Below are 26,536 nucleotides of genomic sequence, written 5' to 3'. Positions count from 1 at the left end.
TAAAGTATGTGTATCCATGTATATGTATTTCCCACATAACGTATATAAATACTCAAGCACAAATATTAGCCCATTTTATACCTTTTAAAGTTCCAGGGCAGCTCTCCTCTTTTTAATGAAAAATTTTTTAAAGATTTTATTTATTTTATTTATTTGACACAGAGAGAGAAAGAGAGAAAAAGACAGAGACAGAGAGCAAGCACAAACAGGGGGAATGACAGGCAGAGGGAGAAGCAGACTCCCCTCAGAGCAGGGAGCTGGATGTGGGACTCCATCCCAGGACCCTGGGATCTTGGCCTGAGCCAAAGGCAGAGGCTTCACCAACTAAGCCACCCAGGCGCTCCAGCTCTCCTCATTTTAAGGATGACCTCAAACCTTCATTTTTTCTTTGAAAATATGTTAAAACTTGATGATTGCGCTGTTTTCAAACTTCACACATTTTCAAGTTCCTTAAAGTAGAGCCTGTTGTTCTAGAGCAGAGAAGAAGTTGAGGAACGACTGGCCTTCAGCAGACAATAGGCAGGAGTTTATGTAGATGAAGAGAAAAAAATTTTCATCGAAGTTTCAGATTCTTTCAGGAGGATGGTGGGATGGCTGGAGGCATTGTGAGAATATATACCTTGATCCTGATGATGAAACAACCACAGGATTAAGAGGAGGCCTCTAGAACTGCACTCATGCCAGTTAGGAAGTAAAACTTAACTTCCTTATGCTGAGAAGCCTTGCAATACACTCAATAGTGGGTAAATTCTTACAAATGCACCTGCTAATTATGATATTAGTCATTGCTCCAGAATGTATTCCCCTCAGTGATACTTCTGTTTAATAAATCCCACAGGGCATTATCTTAAAGTCGTATTTTAGTAAAGTCATCAGGGAAGTTGTTTTTTTTTCCCCCTGTACTGAATTCCTTTAACCAATGACTATATATTTGTTAGAGGATGGCATAAAGTTCATTTTGCCCATCAGTTTGAAGATACTGTGACTTCTGCCACCCACCTACAAAACACTTTTAAAGTCCATCAGACCTACACTAATCTATTGTCAACCTATTTTAATAAAGGAGACGTAGACAAGAGTTTCCTTCAGTGGCGCACAGTATTTTATGGTTAGTCATAGCTTTCACCACCAGCTTTGACAGTGATATATTGCTATCCTTTAGTTTCCTGAAATAAATTATCTATAATAAAGAAGTCCTTAATGACATCAACATTCCCAGCTGTGACTAAGCAGAAGTTTTCTTGTGTGCTTCCTTGCTGCTGTAGAAGTTCAATATTTTTTAGGTAAAGCCAAAAAAGAAAAAAAAATAGACAAAAAGACAGATGCAAAATTGTGGGCTGTGTGGGTGGCATCTTTCCCTCATATGCACAAAGTTCTTCCAGTAATAGACTGTAAAATTGGTTTCAGACAGTGTTTGAGAGAATCTCTTGATATACATGTGACACACTTCTATCCGTTCTGGTCTTAGTAACATTCTGATTACTGGTATTTGTAGGCCTTGCCCTGGATCTATTCCAGGCAGTTTTATTGTAGTGAAATGGCTCTTACAGTTCATTGAGCATCTAGCATAACTGTGGCTGAATATGATTGGCGCGTTTGCATATATTTATTCAAAAAATAAGGCAGTTAAACAGCATAATTATGGGAAAATGAATTATAACAATAAAAGACCATTTAAGTTAACAAGCTTTGTGATCAAAGGATAAATACAGGTTGGGTAAATGAGACTTTAGATGTAACTAATCTACATAAATAGACCTTGGTTTGATTAGAGGAATAGAATATATTAAAATAACTTAAGTGTATTAGAAATGCATTTTGTTTTAGTAATTTTGAAATATTTAAAGACATGTTATTTTCTTTATGTTTCTACTCAATAATATATTCAAGAACCATATTTATATTGGAAGCAAAATGGGCAAGGTACAGATAAGTATAATTATGTAAGCTTGTTTGGCTCTGGAATACACTCTGTCTGAACCTTATTTATTATTTTTTAAACTTATAATGTTTTTGATTGATTTTTAATTATTGGAATACATTAAAGGGACCATATAAAGGACAATTTCTTGTTTACTTTATCAGCTAAAAGCAGCCTTTGTAGAATTTGAAAGTGAGAGCATTAAAACTCTATTTCAAGTTTTCAAAGCTATAACTTTATAATTGTTTTTGTAGATACATATTGTTTTTAAGAAACACTGATTACATGTTTGTAAATTATATTAATGCATAATGTGGATAATGACTTTATATTCAGAAAAATTCCAATGCTATTTTGGTGGCATATATATATATTTTTAAATAACAGATTTAACTTACAATGTGACTAAATAATTTCTTTTAACAATTATGGTTCTTTAGATATATTTTCTTCAGCTTCTTTTGGTGATAACTTTTAAAAAATATAATTTAGGCATAAGTCAGCAATTGATATACCTCTTTACCAGTATTTCTGCCTGAATCATTAATAATCACTGCTGAACAGTGATTGGATTACAATTACACCTAGAATTTTCATGCCCTCCAATTCAATAAAACTCAAGTTGAAATATACACATGTTCCCTAAATTCCAGTAGCTTACTTTTATAAAGCGGAAATGCAACAGGTATTTTATTATAAGCAGATATGGTCACAGTGGCTTAAATATATTTCTTATATCTGTAACCCACTTTTACACTATCACTGTCTTAGATAAATTCCTAAATATTTATTTGCAGGATGAACACTTGCGTCAGTTTTGAAACCTTAAATGATAGTTTTTACCTTCAAGATAAATTTCTTTTCAATTCACAGACCCCAATATAAATGCCTTTGCTTAAATCTGTTCATTTTCTTTTTCACACAGCATAATTTATCAGGGTAAACTGAGATTGTTTTATGACTGAATATTCAATAGATTTTTTGCTATTTCACCAGAGCAATTCCAATTTGCAGAACTGATATCTATGGAGGAAATTCACCTACGATTACCATGAGAAGGATTTTCTTACCAGAGTGTAAAGTGGCCAATATGTGCTTTAGTGCCAATATTTCCATTTCAGTGGATGATATGACAATAAGAAATTAGAATGTTTGAGACATAATATAATTAAAATCTCAGCAAAATTTACTAAGAAAAACTATTATCATTTAGTATTTTGGGGGAAAAAAAGGGAGTTAGTTCCAAAAGGGGTTATTTTCCATCTCAAACCTGATAATTGCTTAATGATATATCTTTGTATAAACATTTGTCAGAAAAACTTTCCAAACATCCTTAAAAATTATTTGCTTTGATTTCCATGGTTCTGTCACCAAAAACAGAATATTGTCTAAATATTGGTGAATTCTATTGTGGTGTCTTCTTGAGACACACAACTCTTGCTTTCTATTTTGCTTTTGCAGTTTTGCATCTATTTTAAAAACGTTTATCGCAAATCAACTTATTGCATTAAGAGTGTGAATAAGGGGAGTTAAAGTCATGAAAAATGAAAGAGAAATCAATCATTTATTTTTATTATCATTATCATTAAGATGGAATTAAAGATTACATACAAAATTATCTTCATATAATTTCAAGGCAAGACACTTGATTGCTTTATTTTTATTATTATTTTAAGCTTTATGTGACCTTCTGTTACATTAATGTATTTTGTTTTAAGTCAGTACTTAATCTCTTATTTTAATCTTGGTTGATTAAATCCGAATTTCCTCATTAAGAAAGTTTGGAGGTACACTTGATAATTGAATCTTACTTGGCATGGTATGCCTGGAATATGTTTGCAGTTTTAAAAAACAATAATATTTTGGTGCTAATGCATGAATCTAAGTGTAGAGTAAGATAGTGGGTTATTGAGATTATGTGTGTGTGTGTGTGTGTGTGTGTGTGTGTGTGTGTAAGAAAAATAACAAACAACAGTTAGATTGAAATAAAAATCTATAACCTTGCACTTTTAGCATTGGCAGATGCACGGATAATAGTAATTATTAGCTACATTTCCAGATCCTGACCTTCTAGGAAAGCTACTATTTATCTCTAGATGGTAATAAGGCAGGAAATAAGTGAACTATCCTATTACACAAATCCCACTCAGAGGAATTTCTAAGGGTTATTGGCAAAAGCCTATTCTACAGTGTGGCCCTGATATCAGATGTGCCAATATCAACAAACGAAGCTATATGCCTAAGTGGAGAGAAACTAAGAGGGAACTAAAAGGCAAGGAATACATTTAAGGAGTATTTCTTTTTTCTGGTTTTGAGCAATAGACTTTCTATGATTTTTTTTATAATTAAGACAATTACATAGTAATTTGGGTTAGAATGCATGCCCAGTTCCCCATCTCAAAACCCAATTTGTTACCACCTGTGGCTATTTCTATTAAAAAAAAAAAGAAACATAATTACTATGAGTCTCAGCAGTCTTAGAGTAAATTTTTGCAATTACAATACCTCCCTCGGGCAGATGTGTGAAAATGGCAGATTAATTCCTGCCAGGATCTTTCTGTTCCTCGTTCATTTTTAGGTTTGGTGTTGCCTGCTTATTAGAGTGGCTCTGTTTGCTCTGGTTAAAGGTTATGTCAGTGTTTCCATAGTAAATCTCTAGAAATAAAGATCCACAAGTCAGCCATTACATTTTGCCTTAGGTGAAAAGTTGACATGTAATGCTTTAGCAAAGGGGTAGATAATATTTTCCATCACACTCCTCTGTTGCCTGGTTAAGTTTGAAGTACATGGTAGTAGGACAATTTAGCAGTGTTGGAAAAAGCAGGACAGACTGGGAGGTAAAAAGAAAAGTGCAGTCTTTTGAAATATAAAATAATATTTAATCAGCAGAAGTCAGTGCAAGTATATTTTCTTCTATGCTTCATCCTAAAGCTACATAATGCATAGGAATTTTAAAGGGCCATAATAAAGATATTGATACTGGGATGACTAACAGGAGATTTAACACCCTACCTATTTCCATTCATTCCTTCTTTGGTTGTGGTATGTAGACTTTGTTTCTATAAAGATCTAATTGGTCTACACACAAAATAATGAATATTATTAAATCTCAACAGTTTTAAAACTCTGGATCAATGTTATAACTATTAGCAAAGCTAATTTGTCACAAAGCAGCTTAAATAGCTGAATATTGGAGGACAGCGACCATATGACATCTTGCTTGTCTCTGTAGTTGGGAGAACCTAGCATGGTTTCTGATACATAGTAAGGACTTAAAAATTTGGATTCTTTATAATCCTCTGATCACTGATCAGATATGAGCTGGAGTTTAGATCCAAAACTAGAAAGTACAGAAGTCAAAGTCTAAGATATTATTTGTATAAACATCCTGGTAAACAATTTATTTGAAGGTGGCATATTTTGATAATTTTTATTTGTAATAGTTACCTTCTTAATAACTACAATGAAAATTCCTATACAATTCTACTGATACTATTACAAGTTCATGGGAGAAAATGATCACAGTTCACGATTATAAACATCAAACTTTCAGTGAATTTGTTTATATATATATATACACACATATACACACATGTATATGTGTCTACATTTATGTATATATGTGTATGTATATATATATATACAGATATATATATATACTGTATATCAAGAGCAAGTAGTGTTGGTAAGAGTATGTCTTTTGTCTTTTGTCCTATTCCTTGATATGTTTTATAAAGTATTAAAACCACACAGTTCAAATGTTATGTCTCTTTGTTAAGGCTTTAAGAATCATACAGCTCTAGTAAATTATTAAGAAAATAATGTGATTATTTTATCAATGGGACTTTCTTAATGAAATGAAATTATAGATAAACCATAAATAGTAATTTTGGGATTATATTTATTTGTATTTGTTAATATATAATTTTATGATTTAATCACTTTGGTACCAACCATTTGCCATCTGGTAATGGGAAAAAATATCATCGTGGGCAATAATCGATGTGCATAATAATAATAATCCAACCTACAAAATTTTTCTCAAAATTTCAGAATCTATTTCATGTAGGCGGTATGAAATTTTATGCACATATTGAGGAAACATAAGCTAAGCATTTATATAAACAGTATGTTGCCCATTTCAGTATTGTTATTTAAAGCATATCTACAACCTACAGAGTTGTTCGATCCATAATCATAAATTCACTTAATAAATAAAAAAATTAAAAAACACTTAATTGAAACAATTCACTACTTTTAAGCTATTCTAGGACTTAATTACTATTTATCTAAATTTTAAACTTTAACTGCGAAATCCATATCAAACAATAAGGAGGTTTGATAGAGTAAAGTTTTCAAGCAGAATGAACTTTCAAACCATATTAAAAATTTAATTCTCTCCACTTGCCATATAGTTGGGATACAAAGTGAAAGAAAATATAATAGAAAGGAGCAGAGAAATATAAATTTAAGAAGTTTAGGATTCATTGTCAGTTAACATTCAAAAATAAGAGAAAGACTTTCTGAAAGTTTTAAATAAATATTATATAAGATAAACCAACAAATAGCAAGTTCTCAGCAGGGACATTTATATCCACAATTATCCAAACACTGTAGTTTGAGCACATCTGTAAATTTACTCTGGAATATTTGGCATTTTGGGGAAAGAAGGCCTAGCAACAATGGGTGCTGCTCACTCCAGAGTTTGCCAGGCTGGTCTTGCTCTCCTGTCACTAAGAGAAGCCTGAGTACTGGGAGTAGATACCCTCTCAGAAGATCAGAAACTAGTCCTGTAAATGTCCATAATCTGTCTGAATTTTATTCATTTCTCTGAATGTGCTTTTCTTGAACTATCATACATGCTTTCTTTTAAAAAATACAGCTTAGAAATCTGCTGGAAATATGACTTTAAACAGTGTTGGAAAAATGTGAATGTCCTATAAATATACCAGGTTTTGTGCATTTATATTAGTCTTCACATAAAGCCATATAATCTGAAAACATATTATTTGTTTAGAAATTTCAAAAAGTTGTTTAGATATTTGAAAATTATCATCAAAACACATAGTTTGAAGCAAAAGGAAGGGAATTATTATTTATGTCTTATGCTGACTTGTTCTGATTGTTTTCTCATTATTCTTTTCATCTGGTCTCTTTTCTGCGATATCCATTCAGAAAATATATTTTTACAGGGATACCTTAAGAACATTGTACATTTACATCTAATGTAAATATTTTTGAAGAACTCAGATACCGTGGTGTTTTTTTTATCACCTTAAGCTGTGTTTAACTATATGTACATTCAGACCTCAGATGCCTATAGTTGATTTCTATAGTGGAGCTATAGAGGGGTGGGTTGAATTTGAGAAGGGTTGGATTAAATAATATTATGTTTAGCATTATTAAAATGCATTTAATAGATGAGAAACTTTTGTTTATTAGTTAAAATAAAAAAGCTTTTTAGATTTCCTTTTATCTAGACTTTAAGAGATAACATATTGATTTCTTTTATGTAAAAGCAATAAATTCCATAATTCCTTCCTTTTATTCTTTGGGCATGGATGTGCTCTACTGAGATATAATAGAGATAAAATCCTCCACTTGCTGTTCCTAAAATAGAACATTCAAATTTTTTTAGTAAACTCTATGCCCAACTTGGGGCTTGAACTCACAACCCTGAGATCAAGAGTTTAACACTCAACCAACTGAGCCAGCCAGGTGCCCCTAGAACATACAATTTTTTTTTAACCACTTGATAAACCTTCTTTATATATTAAGCTTATGCAGGTCAGAGAAATAGACTAATGTATCAATTTATAACATAAGGAAAGGAAATTTATAGTTAAACTTATTCAACAAATACCTTTGAAGTATTTTCATTACAAATTTCCTAATGAGCCTCAGTGAATTTGGGCTTCATTTTAAGTACTCATCATTTAACTAGAGAAGTCAGATCTCCCAGGACACACCTGTTATTTAATGATATTAAGAGTTTGGGTTTTGTTTGGTGTAAGTGTAGGATGGTGATGGAAAGGCCCTAGGGGTAGGAGAGGAAAGGAGCTCTGATTCAATATCCCCAGGTAATATGATATAAATAATTGGAAAATGGAGATATCATTTCAGTTGGTTAATTGTAATAAACCTATTATCTTGTTAGAGTATTAAGGTAGAATCAACATGTTGGGAAACAGATAAAAGGTGCATGAAAGCATTTAAAATTCAATCATTAGGTTTCATTGCACCCATCTGCTCCCAGGAAATATAATTGGAAATTTGATTCATTGACCTTTAACTACCATTTTGGACCACAGTTTCAAAATCTATGTTTTCAAGTTGGACATTTGAAGTTAATTTGATAAGAGCCATATTCGGTACATTTTTAACCCAATTATGTTTTTGAACAAAATTTGAAAACATAAAATTAGGCCTAATGGGCTGGTGTATATTTGACAATGAGTCAGCATAGTTATTTAATCCTGGATCTGGTTAAAGCAACTGATGTTCAAATTCATTAAGGTTTCGATTAACTAGAAGGACTGTGGATTTTTACTGTTATTTTATGCACGAACTCCTGCCTCTCATTAATTATTCTCCGGGTCCATATTATACTAGTTTATACTTACAACATCCAATTACTCTAAAGTTATATACCATGGCACAAGAAAAAAAAAAAAGCAATATTTAGTACTTCAGGTGGTTATCCTGAATTTTAAAAGTTTTTGCACCTCCCTCAATCCTTTTTGCCAACGTAATAGGATGCCACAGAACCTTCCCAAAATATTTCTTGTCTTCACTCAGAAGAGTGATATATGATAAAATTATATGCCTAACACAAGAAATACATTATGTAAATTGATCATCATTTCTTGTCAGCATTTGTGTATTGCTCTGCTCACTGAAGTTCATTGTAACTTGGAAAAGAGTCATGATTAGACAGGTGTTTCTTTGCCTATGAGATCAAATTTCTGAAATATTTATATAGTGATGAGCCAGATGTACACAGCTTAACCTTATAATCCCATTTCACAGCTTTTCCAAATACTTGGAAACTTGTTAAGTAGGAAGCTGATTATTTTGGCAGCATATCTCCACTAATAGGATTCAGATCTTCCTTGTTTACAAGCCAGTGCTGCTAATATAATCTAGTATATTAAATCAACAGGGAAACTGAAAAAGTAGAATCCATCCAAGGGCTAATTGACAGGGAAATCTTTTCTAAATCTTTTTAATGTGTTTTTTATTGACTTCATAATATCAGAACACACACAGCGCAGGTGAATGATGTAACTGTTTGGGATACTATGCTACTATCAGTTTGGAATGAAGTAGTTATATCTCAGACACTCCATGCTTCTATTGTAATCTTGATATAAGCCACATAAGACCATGCATCCGCCCTTTACAAATATTCCTTTCAATATCTCAATTGGAAGGTTTACTGTCATTTGACATGTGAAATTATTTTAAATGCACTCATCTTTTTTTAATGAATAGAGGCAATACAGAGTAATGTAATAATGTGTCATAATTTTCATTATGCTTATTTATTGGTTCTGCAATAATAGAGAGCTTATTGTTATGCTTTCAGCCTGAGCTATTTATGTACTATGCTACTAGGTGCACCATTTCATATTGGATGTTCTGTCCTCTTAAGAAAAGGGGTATCGGGAACCTTAAATCAAATTAGGCTGCAGGAAGAGTTTTATACTTTGTCTTTTTTATATTACGTGGATAGCTTTTATAAACTACCTAACTCTGCTTGAATAAACTCATGGTCCTTCAGAGACGGGAAAAACCTATTTTTTCAAACTATATATGACAACCTGATTCCGTTTTTAAAAGCAGGCTATCAGAAAAGGGAAAAATTCCTCCATTTTGTTCACTTCTTTTTGGGAAAAATTATCTACTTTGTGTTTTATATTCATTCAAAAATGTGTCAAAAATGTACATACAAGCAGGGCACATAATATTTAAAAAAAAAACATAGAATTAAGTAATCTATAAAGAAGAGTTTTTTAAGGACAATTGAAAGGTAAATATATGAGGGGCGCCTGGGTGGCTCAGTTGGTTAAGCGACTGCCTTCGGCTCAGGTCATGATCCTGGAGTCCCGGGATCGAGTCCCGCATCAGGCTCCCTGCTCAGCAAGGAGTCTGCTTCTCCCTCTGACCCTCTTCCTTCTCGTGCTTTCTATCTCTCATTCTCTCTCTCTCTCAAATAAATAAATAAAATCTTTAAAAAAAAAATAAAAAAAAAAGAAAGGTAAATATATGAGATTTTTGGACCCTTGGTTTTTGTGCTCCATGACAGATATTCTAAAGATGAAGCTACTTCACTGAGACTGTGCTTCTAGACCTGTAGAGCTGAGATTCAGGCACTACTAGTCTATTGCCTTTTGGATTTCAACTACTCTATCATTGAACTTGTAGTCAGCCCCCAGGGATGAACTGGCTACATTTGACTGCAATGCCAGTTACCTCTTTCCTATTTGATTTTCACCAAGTCAATAGTTTCCCTAGAAGAGATTTTACTCTTGGGAATAACAGCAACTATTATAAAACTCTTATATGCAAAAAATCCAAGTTTTTGCATTAAAATAATTTCAGATTTTTTTGTGTGCAGTATATGCGTCTTTGAGTTTCTTTATTTCAAAATTAAATGATTATGTTTTTATTTATTTATAGTCACTATAGTCATTAAGTTTATAGTCATTTTGTATTTTAAGAAGAATTTTTACTGCAAAACTTCTGCTAAAAATCCATACCTAAAACAGCAGCTAGTGTATCATAAGAACTTGTTACATATTTGTGGACTGAAAATAGAGAAATTTACATTTAAAAAGTTATAAAATTGCTTATAATTCAGTATTCAGAGGTAGCTTTTGCTAACCTTTTGTTGTTCAGATCCACAGTCCCTTCTCGGACCTGAACTGATTTAAGACTATTTTTAATCTTTACTTGTTCCACTTAGTGTTAATATGAACATTTTTTATTGAAGAAATATTAAGCTGTTTAAATTTGAGGTATTGTACTATTCCCTGCTGGGATGGGTAATACATGACATGTACAACAAAATGTCATTCTGAAATATGAAAGAGTTAGGGATTACAAAACATGTCTGAGTGCAAAGATTTTGAATAAGGGATCGTAACCTGTCTTCCCATGCTGTGAAGTGCACACACATGCACGACACACCACTAGATTTTTTACAGGTATATACTAAACATAATATCTTAAGCTGCTTTTTGCCTAAAATTATATAAATATATCATAGATAGACATCATTCCACGTCAATGATGTAGTTTCATATTATCTTAACAGTGCTGGAATTCTGGGCCAATTAATGGATAATTCATTTAATCAGCTACTCCCTGATTGACAGTTTGATTCTTTATATTGAGATTCAATTTCCAAGGTTCTTGGTTAAAAAAAAAAAAAGGTTTTCAGTCCAGAGCAAGTTGCTTAACTTTTTTTTCTGTTTTTTTATTAAGTGTTATACTATTTGCTACTCATAGAGCTATCATAAGAATTCAAGACGAAATATGATTATGCATATAAATGATATAATCAATACTAAATGTTGAATAACACATATGGTTATTGTTGTTAACAGCAAATGACATAAAACATTGAAGCAGTTAGGGTACTGATATGCAGGCATATTTTCCATAAAAACAATATTTCAGTTGACCCAAATGTTAGCAATTGTACAAGAGTACAATTTTATTCCAGAATACTTATGATTATAAAAAAGTAATTTTACTGGAATGCTAATTTATTTTATCACAAATTTCCATTTTGACCTCTCTAAACCAGGATTGGTCACTTTTACTTTAGTGTTAAGTAGACATTTTAAAAAGTGACCAATTTTTGATGGACCATCTTCCAAAAAAATAATTTCCAGATATTTTAAAATTCTTACACTACCGAAGTAAACTTGAAGTGGAAGGATGTTATTAAGTCTTCCTTAAGAACTGTGCTTTTTATGCAGGGAGACCTTGTGGGAAGAAAAAAAGCTCACACCAGGTAGAAACTGAAGAAAAGTTTCTACAAAAGAACTGTTGTAGGGCAATGAATATCAGAAAGTTAGAGACATATGATAACATCTGATTTCATTTACACTTCTTTTCATGTGAGAAAACTGAAGCACAGAAATGTTACTCACATATATACAGCTAGCTAGGAATAGAGAATTAATGTCATCTGACTCAGAGTTTAGGGTTTTTGTTCCTATACCAGTTGGGATATCATGTTTGACATGCATTTCTATTGAGGTATCTATGGAGTATGAAAACATTGTGTAGCATGAATAATTGCTACTATGAGTTACTACAACTTAGTTCCTGGAATGCAGGTCAATTTGGAAAAGAATTCTTTAAGGCCTCCATATACAAAGCTTCAGAAACTCTGCTGGAACCTATGTACCTATGACACATTGTCACAGGGTCTTTCAAACTGACAAGCAGCAGTAGATTCAAGAGGTTCTATAAGTTGGTCCAATAAAGTGAAAATACATCAAAAAACTAATGATGTGATGTATGGTGATTAACATAACATAATAAAGAAAATAAAGTGAAAATATTTCCAAATTTTGGAGACTCCAGAAGCAGCCCAGGATCATCAGATTTGATCATAGAACTGGCTTTGATTCTTTTATTTGAATCAAAGTTGTCCAGTAGACCTCATTGCTTTTATCTGTGTTTAAAATGATTCAGAGCTGAACAATTACAGGAACAAAGCCATTCAAGGGGGTGTGACCTGGTATCAGAACTCAGTAGGGAGCATTGATTAACAAGCATTATTAGAATGAAAGTAATAAATCTGTAAAATACATCAGACAATGATAAATAGACTAGAAAGCAAAGCATAATACACACAAAAGGAAGATGGATCATTACAGCACTTGCAGGCTTTTTATTTGAAAGAGTGTAAAATTTTAAGTCAAAAGAAACTTGTTCCTCTTACTTACTCATACTGGGATCTCCAGCTAGCCTTTCATGAATTCCACAGGCCTCAGTTTCTCTATTCATAAAATAGAAATTATAATGGTTCCAGCTGGTGAAGTTGAAAGGAAGGAATAGATTTGGAGAAGATGAGAAACAATAACAAAAATCACCCTGTAAAAAACATAAGGAAGAACAGGAGACAAAGGACCAAGAACAGAAAAGTTCTTTTCTCCGGGAAAGAACAGGTTACTTACTCTTATTCTAAGTACACTCTAGAGGAACTTGTGATACACTTCAGGAAACTTAATGTGTCTAAGTGCATTTTGTTTTCAGGTGTTCCCGTGATGGTACTGTTTCCACAGTTTTAAGTAGTTTGGAATTGAATATAAACATGCTACAAATCACCTAACATTGAAATCCATTAAAAAAAAATATGAACAGTTTTTCAATCAGGCACCTTCCAAATGCAAACTCTGTGAGAGAAGTCTGTCCCACAGAGGATGAAAATGACTTGTGGGTTATTTTTTTTTTCCTTAAACTATGACCTAATTAAAAAGAGTGTATATGTGAAAATGCCTCATTAGTATTTTATCTACAGGAGTGAATAGAGTGAAAATTTTAATTTTAATTTTTAATTTTTTTATTTTAATTTTAACTTAGTTTTTCTAAGCCAGCATCCTGCCACTTTTACTGTTAAGGGTCAGATAGTCAATATTTTAGGGTTTATGGGCCATACGGTCTCTGTCACAACTACTCAGCTCTGCCATTGAAGCATGAAAGTGGCCATAGACAAAATATAAATGAAAGGGCATAGATGAATTCCAAAAAACTTGATTTTCAAAAATAGTGGGCCACAGGCCAGGGTTCACCAACTAGTTTTGTAAGGCATTACTAACTGTTAACATTTCTTAATTTCTTTCCATTTGTGTATTTAAAAAAAACTGTACCATGTAAATTATAAATAGTCTCTAACAAGATCAAGGTGTTTGTCCATTATTTCAAAATTAGATATGGAAGAATGCAGGCCTATTATCTCATGAAACGATTGTGTAGGTAAGACTGCTGCTTTTACTACAGGAGAAAAAATTCTTAGAATTGAAGTCTCCAAGCAAAGAAAGCTGGGGATACTTGAATTAGGTATTAAGTGTCAGTCTGATAAAGAGTAGAGATATTTCATTTCATTTTGTGCTAATGTTTAATTAAAAATCTGTTAACATTAGTAAAGACACTTAGCTTTATTTTAATTTCAGGTATGAATGCCAACCTAAAATAGACTCTTTCCATTGAATCATACATTTTGAATGTGATACTTATTCTTGTATTTCAGAGGGAAAATGATAAATATTCTAGTAATCTAATAGTCATAAATTTCATTAATAATTAAATTTTTTCTTCAAATTTAGGAATGCCTTTTACTTTGTAATAGTCATTTCTGAGGACAGGTCTTCCAAATTCTTTGTATATTATCTCCTAAATTTTCATAATTGTATTCTCACATTACTCTTTTCTTTTTCAAACCAGAAATTCAAATACAATGGATAATTTTTTTGAAAATTTAAATTTGTATATGATTTTTGTTATTTTGGAAAGCATAGTAAATTATCTTTGAAACCCATGCAAAAGACTGGGGGCTTCAAAATTCCCCCAAAGTATTTACTAACTATTGTCAAATATATTGGTTGGTTAGCTGGTTGCCTGCATTATTGCTTCTAAAGAGTTAAAAATTCTCTATCAAGAGTTGGAGGAAGGAAAAAATGAGAAAGGTGTGCATCATTCAATTTCACCTTGAATTCCTTCTATTTTTTAAATTCTATTAGAAACTGGAATATACCTATATAGGTGATGATTTGAAAGACAGATGGAAAATCAGACAGGAATCTGATCTTGCTGATAATTTTTTCATTTGCAAAATGAATTATCTGAATAATAATTGACTTTATCTTATGATTAAACATTTAATATTTGGGGGAGCAAGACTGTTGAACTGTGTGTATCAAAATCATTGCATTCATAATGTTTTTAATTTGAGTGTATTTTGAAAAAATAAGCTGATGAAATGGATAACAGGCAGACATTTTGGTTCACCTTTTAAATTAGTTATTTGTTTTTTGGGAATTTTACATAATGATTGACTAAATGTAATATCTTGAATTTCTTTTGCACTTTAAAAGGTAAGTGTTCAAAAGTGCCTATTTTGACAATTTTATGACTATCATGATGGTAAGTAATCATACAGTTAAATCTACTGCATGCATTAGAATATTTGGTAATAAACGGCCATTATTACCTTTTTATGTTATTGTCCAAAGGGAAAGAAATCTAGTTATTGGAGTTATACATAATGTTCAGCATATTCAAATAATTTAACATGCAAGTATAAAAAGGTAAAAGTGCAGACTTTTTCAATGAGTTGTCTTATTATTAGGGGGAGAGTAGCACTCTTTTTTCTTAGTGTATAACAATAATTTTTAAAAGCACTTCAAGGCAAGTTACATTAATTTCTCATGAACTTACTTCTGAAAATATTGGGATGGAGCCTTATTTTTCTCTGTTTCTTAGAGAGGCAGTGCAGCAACTGACTGGTCCTGGCAGTCACCAGCAAGAGTTATTGTTCTGCAACAAATCGGTTATATGATGGGTAACTTTATGAAAATTAGTTGGCTGTAGCTTCTCTGTTAAAGAAACCATGTAGACAATAACACTATTATGTCTTCTAGGGCAATTGGGAAGAATGAATAATAAATATCATTAATACTGTTTTGTAGATCCTAATAGAGGGCAGCATACTCCAAGCCTCCTACCACAGAAAGTGCACAATGACACGATTTACATAAATTTAGATTCAGTGCAGTATGGATTCAAAATAGGTCCATTTTAGCTAAATGAATTAGACTGAAAACTGGTTTGAATCTAAATAAATCAATTTATAAAAACTTCCTTTTGCTTTAGCAAGTTCTTTAACTCTAATAAAATAAGATTTTAAGGAAATGTATCTTGCAGAAGACTCGGCATTCATGGGGATAATAAGTAAAATCATAAGTCACCAATTTGTCTCCCTCCCTTTTCTCTCTTTCTCTTCATATGTCAGAGTTCTAGAAGTTCAGACTTCTAATGACTTTTCATAGGCTACATGTATCTTTGACTGCTCAGTTTGGAGGCCCAACTGCAGAGTATCCAGTTTTAGGTATTCCCTCCAGTGGGATAATCCTTTCATATTCTTAATAGAGACAGAAAAAGAGCATGATAAGAGGAAAGCAGAGGAGAGTCTTCTAAGACAACATATCTGTCTGAGAGATGGCAAAAACCAACCAAACAAATAAAAAATGGAAAGGACTAGAACTCCCAACCTCTCCTCGCCCCCCCAACCACGACCACTACCATCACTGGAAGAAAAAGAAAAGACTGAGTATTAGCTAAGGTTGACATGGAGAGACTGACTGTACTGAAGAGAATGGGTTAATTGGAGATGTTGGCGTTAGCAACTCGAATTTTGGATTTTTTTCCCCCTAAAACATCAACTCATGGCATAACTCTATGCCATTGCCAGTGAGAAAGCACATCTAACATTCAGTGGCACCTTGGTGGCCTATGGACTCCAAGCTTCAGCAAATATCAAAAAAGAATGTACAGTATTCTCTATTCTGTGTGCTTTTATAGATAACAAATAGCACTCCTCCTACCTTTTGATTATCTCAATTTTCTTCTTTCTTGTCAAAGATGGTTTTCTTTAAGATTCATAAATTACATAATTAAATTCTGGCACACAAGTTACTATTAAAGTTATCAATGTCATGTACCAAAGAGTTAACACTTGCAAGAGCTTTTTTTTTTAGTTTTTATTTATTTATTTAATTGACAGAGAGAGAGAGAGAGAGAGAGAGAGAGAGAGAGCACCAGCAGAGGGAGTCCAAGAGGGAGAAGCAGGCCTCCCGCCAAGCAGGGAGCCCGATGCAGGGCTCCGATTCCAGGACCCTGGGATCATGACCCGAGCTGAAGGCAGTCGCTCAACCAACTGAGCCACCCAGGCGCCCTGCAAGAGCTTTTAATATACAGCCATGTTACTTTAAAAAAAAAATCATCCCAGTCATCCTAATTGAGCAGTAGATTTAAAATGCTCTCTTACAGGATGTGGCTATTCTTCTCCTCTCATTTTTAATTCAAAGTAATGCTAGTTTTTGCTAAATGTGGTAAGAATTCATGTTTTTATTATGCCTGTAGTTGCAAAACACAAATGTCGACCACACTATACTTGTATAAAATGTATTATTTTGGAAGTCATTAATAAATACAGTTATTGCCATGCCTCATGGACTTTGAAAATTCCAAAGCCATAGGTGCTGTCAGATAACTTTATAAGTGGTGGCTTAAAATGCTGTTGCCTACTTCAGCAATGTAGAAAGAACCACACCATATATTCTGTTGAAGGCAAAGCTATCAGAAGCAATGTCGGTATGAAAAGGCTTCAAGTGAATTATTCACCTCTTAACTCTCCCTTGTGTTCAGTCTGCTGCAAAAAGAGTGCTCACTATTAATGTGAAAAGCAGTGCCTTTGAATTAAGGGAAAAGTTCAACTTGTTTGGCTTTGTTTTCAACCCAATGGCATCAATATATGCAGTCAACCTTATGTCCCTAATTCAAAAGAACTTTCAAAATTCCACTCCCCTGTACCTCTGAAGCAGGAAAACACTGATCATCTTAGTATGTAGCTGAAGCTATAATGATGTAACACCATAACTACACATCCAACCCCAAATTCGTTTGTAAGAAGTTCTCTCTAAAAGATGACTTCAAAGAGTTAAGGACATGCTTTCACTTTTCTTTAACAAGAAAAAGAAAAGGTATTCTAGAGGTATTCTAAATCAATACCTCTAGAATTAAAACTCTCTTCATATTGTATTGCAACCTTTGGGAGATCCTTCTTGTATTTGACATACCTGTCTCTACTTTCTAGTATATTACAAATTTAAAAAGACAATGTTGACACAAATGTGTAAAACTTGGACAAACACAAAGGATAAATTTAATATTATATATATAAAATTATTGAGGCAAATACTTTTAGAACCTGGTACAAAATACTGCATCTTTTTTTCTTCTTCAGTATCTAATTTGCTGTCAGTCCTATTTAGTGTATTTTTTAATCTCAAATTTTGTAGTTTTCACTTTTACAAGTTACATTTGGGTCTTTTTTTGTATCATCTATTTCTCTCCTTGAGGCCCAAGATGAAGCTGACACAGGGGAGGTACTGAGGGCTCAAAATTTAAGGAGACACTTACTCTCAAGTTCATGCTTTCATGTTCTTGACCATATTTTTAATATTCTAACAGATTTTTAAGATTCTTTTTGGTTAATTCCATCATATTTTTCATGCCTGGATCCGTTTTTATTGATTTTCTCCCAGCCATGGATTATATTTTCCTAGTTTATTGCATACCTTATAATTCCTGATCAGATCTCAGATACTGTGAATTTTACATTGTTGAATGCTGGATTTTTAAAATATTGCCTAGGGTCCAAGCTAAAGGTTTGTTTATGGAATGAATTTACCCACTGAGCCTCTGTCTCAAAAGTCTCCTGTTTGATAAAGAAACAGACATAGAAAGGTAAAAGGATATCAAGGATACCAGCAGTTTAGGAACCACTGCTACCCATGTTTCCACATCAGTGATTCTGGAAATGCCAGAGCTGTTTGGTTTGTCAAAAATTGTTTTCTCCATAAGAAATTTCCTGACTGCCCCATGACTCTGTAATGGGAAATATAAGAGAATACTGGCAAATTAGTACCAAGGTATTGTGTATATTTTTATCACATAGTGATTGCACTAATCACAGATTGAATTCTAGAATTTACTGAAATAACATCTACAATGGTGAAAACTAACTGTACTATCCATTTTCCTCATGCTTGAATTATTTTTCTCTCTTCCTTTTGCAGGAATACTTTTGGAAAATAGTATTCTGATATTTTTTTCTTAGAAATTAATTAGAAATGAGACTCAAAGAGGTCTTTATTTTTCTCATCCCACAGTTGTCTCATTTTCTAGAAATCCAAATATTGTTTTAAAATTGCCCAGACTTACACCCACTTATCATTATTTCATGATTATTATAGTGCTGCATGTGTGATTTTTTAATGTAAAAATTATAACAAGAATTATATTTGATAACTAAGGAATTTTCATACGTTATCTCATATACAATATAAAACCACACATTTTAAATAGTATATCCTAATTTTACCACCAAAGTTACAAAATTATTTTGATGACATTTTGCATACACTTCAGTACATCCTAGATACTAATCATTTCAATTAAATGTCTTTAGAGTCTTTACAAAGATATTCTATTCACTTCCAAATGCAGAATCAATTTACAAGACATTTTCTAAATTTAAAAACTCACCCTTTCTGTGGATGGATCCCAGTTGTTCAAAATGTAGCCATGTTTCTTTCCTGCATTGAAATAAAAACAAAACAAAACAAAACAAAAAAAATGTTCCTTTGTTTGGGTGCTTGGCTGGTTCTGTCGGGCTGGTTCTGTCGGTAAAGCATGCAACTCTTGATTTCAGGGTCACAAGTTCAAATTGCACATTGGGCATGGGGCCTACTTAAAAGAAGAAAAAAAAGCTGTTCCTTTGCAATAAATGCAGTCTGCAAACTTCGTTTGAAGTATTTATGTTATGGCTGGGAAAACGGGAACTGCACACAAGAAAAACATCTTTGAAACAAATGAAAATTTAGCTAAATAATTCATATTAAGGTGGCTGTCTTATAGAACTGTTGCTTGGGTTTGCTAGTGTGGCTAAATAGATCTTTATATCTGGATCCATTTGTAGTCTGTCCAAATGAATATGGAATTTCTACATAGGTTTTAAAAGTTGGCTCTGTATAATTTTAAAAGACAAAGTTCAGAAACATTCTTTATTGAACATATTTAATAAAAGCGCTTGTAGTTTTATAATCTTCTTTGAGATGGAAGGATCTTCAGTATATATGACATGCAGATGTCATTTTAGATTTAATTTGGAATTACCTTTTATTAGCATATAGTAATGAACCCTTTTTTGAGTGTAGAGTTCTATGTATTTTTAATCATGTATATATAAAACTTCATGAAACCACCACTATAAACAGGATACTAAACAGTTCTATCACCCTAAAAAGCTTCTCTATGCTGTATCCGTAGTCAACTTTAAACCTTGGCATCCATTGATCTGTTCTTTGTCATAACAGTTTTTGATATTTTCTTTTTTGAGAAGTTTTATAAATGGAATCATCCTGTATGCAATTTTTTGAGACTGGCTTCTTGCACTCACCACAATGCTTTTGAGATTCATCCATGTTATTACATCACTAGTTCATCTTTTTATTGCTAAATAGTTTTCCATTGCATGCATGCACCACAGTCTGTCTGTTCACCTATTGAAAGATATCTGGGCTGACTCCAGTTTTGACAAAAACATCTCCTGTAAATATTTATGTACAAATCTTTCATGTGAGTCTAATTTACATTTCTTTAAGGTAAATACCAAATTGCTGCATCAGTTTGGGTCTTTTTTTTTTCTATGGATTATGCTTTTTTGGTATCATGTCTAAGAACTCTACCAAATGTCAGGTCGCAAAGATTTTCTGCTAAGTTTCCTCCTAAAGTTTTATAGTTTTGCATTTACATTTAGACATATGATCCATTTTGACATATGTATATATACACGTATGTATATATATAAATGTGAGGTATAAGTTAAGGTTCATTTCTATTGAATTACATATTGAATTGCCTTTGCAACTTTGTCAAAGATCAATTCGCCATATTTCTATGGGCTACGTATGGGCAGTCTCTTCTGTTTTATTGATCTATATGTCTTTTCTGTCTACAATACTACATTGTCTTGATTAGCGTAGCTTCATAGTAAGTTCAAAACAGTGTGATTCCTTCAACTTTATTCTTTTTCAAAACTATTTTGCCTATTATAGTCACTTTGCTTCTTGTTGTAAATTTTAGAATCTTGTCTATATTTACATAAAATCATGCTGTAAATGTGAATGTTATTATGTTACATGTATAGATCATTTGAGGAACATTGACATCTTTACCATGTTGAGTCTTCCACTCCACTAACACAATATATCTCTTCATCTATTTAGGTCTTCTTTGATTTATTTCATCATTTTTTGTCATGTTCAGGATACGGATTCTGTACTTGTTATTTGAGAATATTTATTTGCTAAGCATTTGATTCTAAGGGAACTATGATAAATGTATTGCTTTTGAAATTTTGGTTTTCTAGAGTTCGTTGCTAGAATATAGAAATATGACTGATTTTTATGGCAACTTTAATTTATTTATTGGTTCTAAGAAGTTTTGTTTGTGATTTGTTTGTTTTGATTCCTTCTTTTTTTCTGCCTAAACAATATTATGTGTGAATAGAATAACTGAAAAATTTCCCCTTCCTATTTAATTTATCCTTTATTTCTTTTTTATGCCTTTTGAACTTACTGGATCTTTTAGCACTATGATGAATAAAAGTGGTGAAAGCCAAGGGTGAAAACTTTCAGTCCTTCACTAGTAAGCATGATGTTAGTTATACTATTTTTTTTTTAGATGCTCTATATACAGTTGAGGAAGTTTCCTTCTACTCTGACTTTACTGAGAATTTTTATCATTAATAGATGATGACTTTTATCAAATGCTTTATATATTTTAAAATTTTCTATTTTTATTATTTTAATAGTAAAAAATCTATTTTGACTCCTTTTACTATCCATTTTCAACTCAACTTTCTTAGGCACTTGTAAGTGGTCATATCAAATTAATCTACTTCCATAAATAAAGAACTTACCTAATTTCAGCCAACATGGATCAGTTTCAGTAGGTGCTTCCTTTTGGTCTTCCTCATGGACACTTGTTGTTAAATCATGATTTGTTTGGGGCGCCTGGGTGGCTCAGTTGGTTAAGCAACTGCCTTCGGCTCAGGTCATGATCCCGAAGTCCCAGGATCGAGTCCCACATCGGGCTCCCTGCTCAGCAGGGAGTCTGCTTCTCCCTCTGACTCTACTCCCTCTTGGGCTCTCTCTTTCACGCTCTCTCTCTCAAATAAGTAAATAAAATCTTTAAAAAAAAAACATGATTTGTTTTCTAGAGTTATAATAGGATGAGCAAATTGTAGAACATATAAATATACATTCTGATATACATTAGGAATAGTTTATTATTGACTACTGCTGACAAAAATTCTGATTTTGAATATCATTTATAAATTGACTACAATCTACTGAGTACTTTTGGAGAAATACATAGGGCAAATAATCAAAGAAACCCTTCATATCATGCAGACTTATCCACTTTGTGTGTCTGTTTAAGTGATTACTTGCTTATTTCTTTGTGTTTTCTGTACCAAGGAAAGTAAAGAATATCTAAGTTTTCATATTCAGCAAACAAAGTAACAGTAAAACAAAAAAGTCAAACTAGGAGGGTGGACTCAGTTTGATAAGATAGTTCAGATCTGTTTTGTTATTAGCAAATAATCACTAAAAAATCCCCCAACTTCTGTCTTTGTATCTTGACTGAAATAGATTAAAAAGATCATCATATTCTAAAGTTTTTACGGTGTTTATTTTGGAACTTTTCTGTAATGATCTACTAATTCCAGGTACTTTAAAAAAATAAACAAATTATATATTTTAAAAGTAAAGGTTACTGCATTCAAGATGAGTTTGAAGGGAAAACATTAGTTTCTATGATTAGTTTGTATGGAAGAAGATAAAGTTTTCAAGAATTACAAATATTCATATTTAATTACTTTGCTGAGACCTAAAAAGCTTCAAGTGTCTGACCTTGAATTTTACTTTCTTCTTAGACTTAAAAGTTAAGATTTAGAGATGTGCAAGGTAGAACTAAATTTTTAGAGTACATTATTGGAAAATAGCTTAAAGCCCTTCTATTTCTAAATTAAATGATGCTGTGGTACATATGGCTTTTGTTTTGGGTCTATTTTCATTTTTCTATGCAAATACAGTTATTTTATATCCAGATTATTTTAAATGAGTTTTCTGACACCCTTGGAGTCTGGATAATGAAAATGTTATTTTCTATATTAAAACCAGTGTGGGTTTTATAGTGAGTTAGTTATATGTTTGTTAAGGCCAAATGGCTATTTCATTATGGTAATTATAAACACACATACAATTTCTTACATTTCTACCTATTTTAATGGATAAATGCAGGCATTATTAGTAAACTTCTAATATTCTGCTACTGATTAAGCTGCAAATTTTTAAAAGTTGTACTTTGTGAAATTCTGCGATAATAAACCAATCTTTCTTTTTTTTCTTTTACATTCCTTTTTACCTCTCTCCACCCTCATTCCTCCACAGTATATATACGTTTTTTTTCTCTCTTTCTCTTCTCTATTTTTCTCTTGCCTTTCTCCCTACTTTTATTTTTCTCATCTTTCTTTTTTTCTAAAATCCCTTTTTTTATGACTTCCTCTCATGTTTCTATTTTCATCAAAATAACATTTGGTAGCAATACTCTTGTTGAGTGTTCATCAAACACTCTGATGCATACATGCAAACATACATACACACATGCACATGCACACACATGCACATGCACACACATACACATAATTTAAAAATAGTCCTTCATTCAGTGGGGAAATGTATTCTATTTCTTAGTTTAAGTCCTGTATTTTATCAGAGCTGTTTAGAACTTTAACAAGAGGCAAACACTTTCAGATACTGTCCCTATTAGAACAGAGGAAGGGAAGTTTCCCTGTCTGTCTCTCTGTGTCTGACTGAATAGGGATCCATATCCTGTGATGCTCCACCTAATTAAAGCCATTAAAGTCACAAGGTTACTTATAATAGCACTTATGAAAACTAGAGTTCCCACTTTCACTTCACATTTTACTCTCTCCTTAATACCCAGAATTCTGTTTTTCTGAATTGTTCTAAGATACTCATGGCTTAGTCTTTAACTGACAACAATAATGGTTTGCATACATGTTTTTGACCAATTCAACAGATTTTATTAAGTTAAAATGTGGAGTTTTAAGTAATTGTAGCTTTAAAAATTGGCAAAATTCTTTTGCAAACATTTTGCCCCAGTGTTTTTTCCCACTATTATTTAATTTAATTTAATTTAATTTAATTTAATTTAATTTAATTTAATTTTTTAAGTGTGGGGCTTGAACTCACGACCCTGAGATCAAGACCTGAGCTGATATCAAGTCTGACACTTAACCAACTAAGCCACCCAGGCGCCCTTCCCCTGCCCCCGCCACTATTATTTTTACTAGAAGATCATTATCCTTAAGAATTGATAGTTTGCCATTATGGAAAGAAAAATTAAGGTGCTTCACAGAATCTCAAAACTAATAAAACATGTTAATGAAAAATGTCTGCTACCAACTACTAGTTAAAGTGGATTAGAAGTGAGAAATGTATTGACCTTGTTTACCTTCATCTTTGCACTTTGATAAAGGTCATTTGAACAACAACAGAAAAAGATTATAGATTAAGAAATTTATGAGGGTATTTCCTGTCCCCCAACTTTTAACAGACGGTGAAACTTAGGTAGTACTTTTAGCTATTACTCTTAACATATCTTTTTTTTTCTTTTCAGTAATAGTCTAAGAAAGCCACAAAATTAAATTATTACATGGGAAGAAAAAAGGGTACTGTTAGTTTAAATTAGCTTTATTTATAAGGAAAACACATATTGTACTACATTAAGCCTTACCTTGGGCCCTCTTCTTCATGAATTGCATGCTCCCGTGTCACTGATACTTGCGTGCTGGATGATCTTGTACGAATCCGTAGCTGCTTCAGAGCACAATGGTGTGATATGAAGTGATGCAGAAAACAGGAGAACCTTTGTCGCTGAGTCAGCTGCAAGAAGAAGTGATGTGTATGAATGTACAGTATAGGGAGATCTATGAAAGATCTAGTATCTTTCTCCCAAAAGACTCTGTTCCATGATACAAGGAGAATTCAGTTCTTTTTGGCAGACCTCCACATCAGTTTGGAAGCAGTAAAAACAACCACAAAAACAAGCCTGGTTTCTCAATGTCTTTACTCTCAATATTTTAAGTAACATTTTATTTCTTGTTTTTATTTTACTTTGTTTTTAATAACCAGAAGTAATAACCTTTCCCACTGTCTAGTTCGAGTCCAATGCCATACTCGGAGTGTAGATAAGGATGAATTATAAAGATGAGTTCAGCCATATGTGCCATGCTTGTAATTGTTATTGGCAAAATTTGAAGTAAAGGCCCTGTATCTCTTAATTGAGGAGTGGATGACTTTAAGTGATATTACATCAAGGAGGGCATAGAATCCCAGCAGATGATGTAATTATGTTTAAAAATGAATATTATTAAATAATTCACACTTTTAATATGGAGAAATTAGGTCATTTTTCCACACCTCCCACAAATGTTCAATCTTAATATCTAAGTAATGAAACCACACAGACAGTGCAATCCATCCTGGTAGTAACAGAGAATGCCAGTTATGACAGGCTCATTGTTTACTTTAACAGGTAATTTGTGGACCGGAATCATTTAATTGTTCTGAGTACATAATTACATGTCAGCAATTTCCAATTTAATTAAAATGTACAAATCTGAAGATTAAGGGAATTTTTGAATTATTAATCATTTTTCCACTAGGAAATCTTGTTGCTCCGCAGGAGATTTGTCCAGTGTACAACTATACGTATTTTTTTCCTTCTCTTTCGCAGACAGACAATTTTCCCGCAGAGCCCAATTACATGGGCAGCAGGCAGCAGTTTGTTCAAAGGTAAGGCCTATTAAATAACTTTCTCGGCTTCCCCATTTGCATTCGTGTCAAAATTGCTTTGCAAGAGACTACACTTCAGATTCAAACTCGTAGAGACAACACTTTCTCTTCTTTTTCTTTATATGTATTTCAGTAGCTCCACGTTTAAGGACCCAGAAAGAGCCAGCCTGAGAGACAGTGGGCACGGGGACAGTGATCAGGCTGACAGTGACCAAGACACTAACAAAGGCTCCTGCTGTGACATGTCTGTTAGGGAGGCACTCAAGATGAAAACTACTTCAACTAAAAGCCAACCACTTGAACAAGGTGAGTGAAGCCTTCCAATGCTTACAAAGTGTAAAGCTTAAGCAGTCATTATAAACCTATTAGTATTAGAGTTGCAGTTTATCACGGTGGAATGGACCATTGATAATATATCAAAAGAAACAGCAAATCCCGCGCTTGTCCCAGACAGAAAGCAGCTATTCAATACCTCAGTAACAACAGAAAAAGGAAGGCCATGGATATTAGTCTGTAATCTTCTTAAAAAGAGAACTTGACCAAAGTCACTAGATTGTTCTTATCTTTATGGACATTTCCTAACCTTTCCCATTTTGTGTTTTATTAACCAGGAAAATAGGGCATGTATTAGCTAGATATGCACATCTTAATATACTAATTTACAAGACTAAATTTAGTAAATTCACCACTTTTAGGTAAAATGAAAATCTGATTGGAATTTTGTAGCTCTTAGCAATGTTTGTTTATTTTTAGTATGAATTTTAGCTTCAGAGTCATTTTTCAAGAGTCAAATTACAGCGAAGCCAGAGTTTTGGCTCCTGTTTTGGATTTACATCTAAATCTGCATGGATGTCAAATAAACATG

At 32.7% G+C, this 26,536-nt stretch overlaps 1 protein-coding gene and 1 long non-coding RNA gene across 4 annotated transcripts in view; one reads left to right on the top strand and one right to left on the bottom strand.

The window, feature by feature from the left end:
- The window catches only part of PCDH17 (protocadherin 17), a 98,856-nt gene that overhangs the window by 10,382 nt on the left and 61,938 nt on the right, over nucleotides 1-26,536 (top strand). For 2 of the 3 annotated variants that reach the window (XM_027590511.2, XM_035726791.1), the window contains 2 exons: nucleotides 25,613-25,671; nucleotides 25,805-25,977. In XM_027590511.2, the coding sequence (XP_027446312.1) occupies nucleotides 25,613-25,671; nucleotides 25,805-25,977 (232 nt within the window). The remainder of the gene's footprint in view (nucleotides 1-25,612; nucleotides 25,672-25,804; nucleotides 25,978-26,536) is intronic. The other variant, XR_003519257.2, reaches the window with a different exon arrangement.
- On the bottom strand, nucleotides 12,901-21,898 carry LOC113920209. Its single transcript, XR_003519258.1, has 4 exons — nucleotides 21,708-21,898; nucleotides 19,271-19,320; nucleotides 15,380-15,478; nucleotides 12,901-12,974 (listed from the first exon to the last, which is right to left on the bottom strand). It is a non-coding gene; the product is annotated as an uncharacterized LOC113920209 (long non-coding RNA).

Source organism: Zalophus californianus, chromosome 3, assembly GCF_009762305.2.
Source record: "Zalophus californianus isolate mZalCal1 chromosome 3, mZalCal1.pri.v2, whole genome shotgun sequence".
Lineage (NCBI taxonomy): Eukaryota > Metazoa > Chordata > Mammalia > Carnivora > Otariidae > Zalophus > Zalophus californianus.
This window is presented reverse-complemented; position numbering and strand designations above follow the sequence as displayed.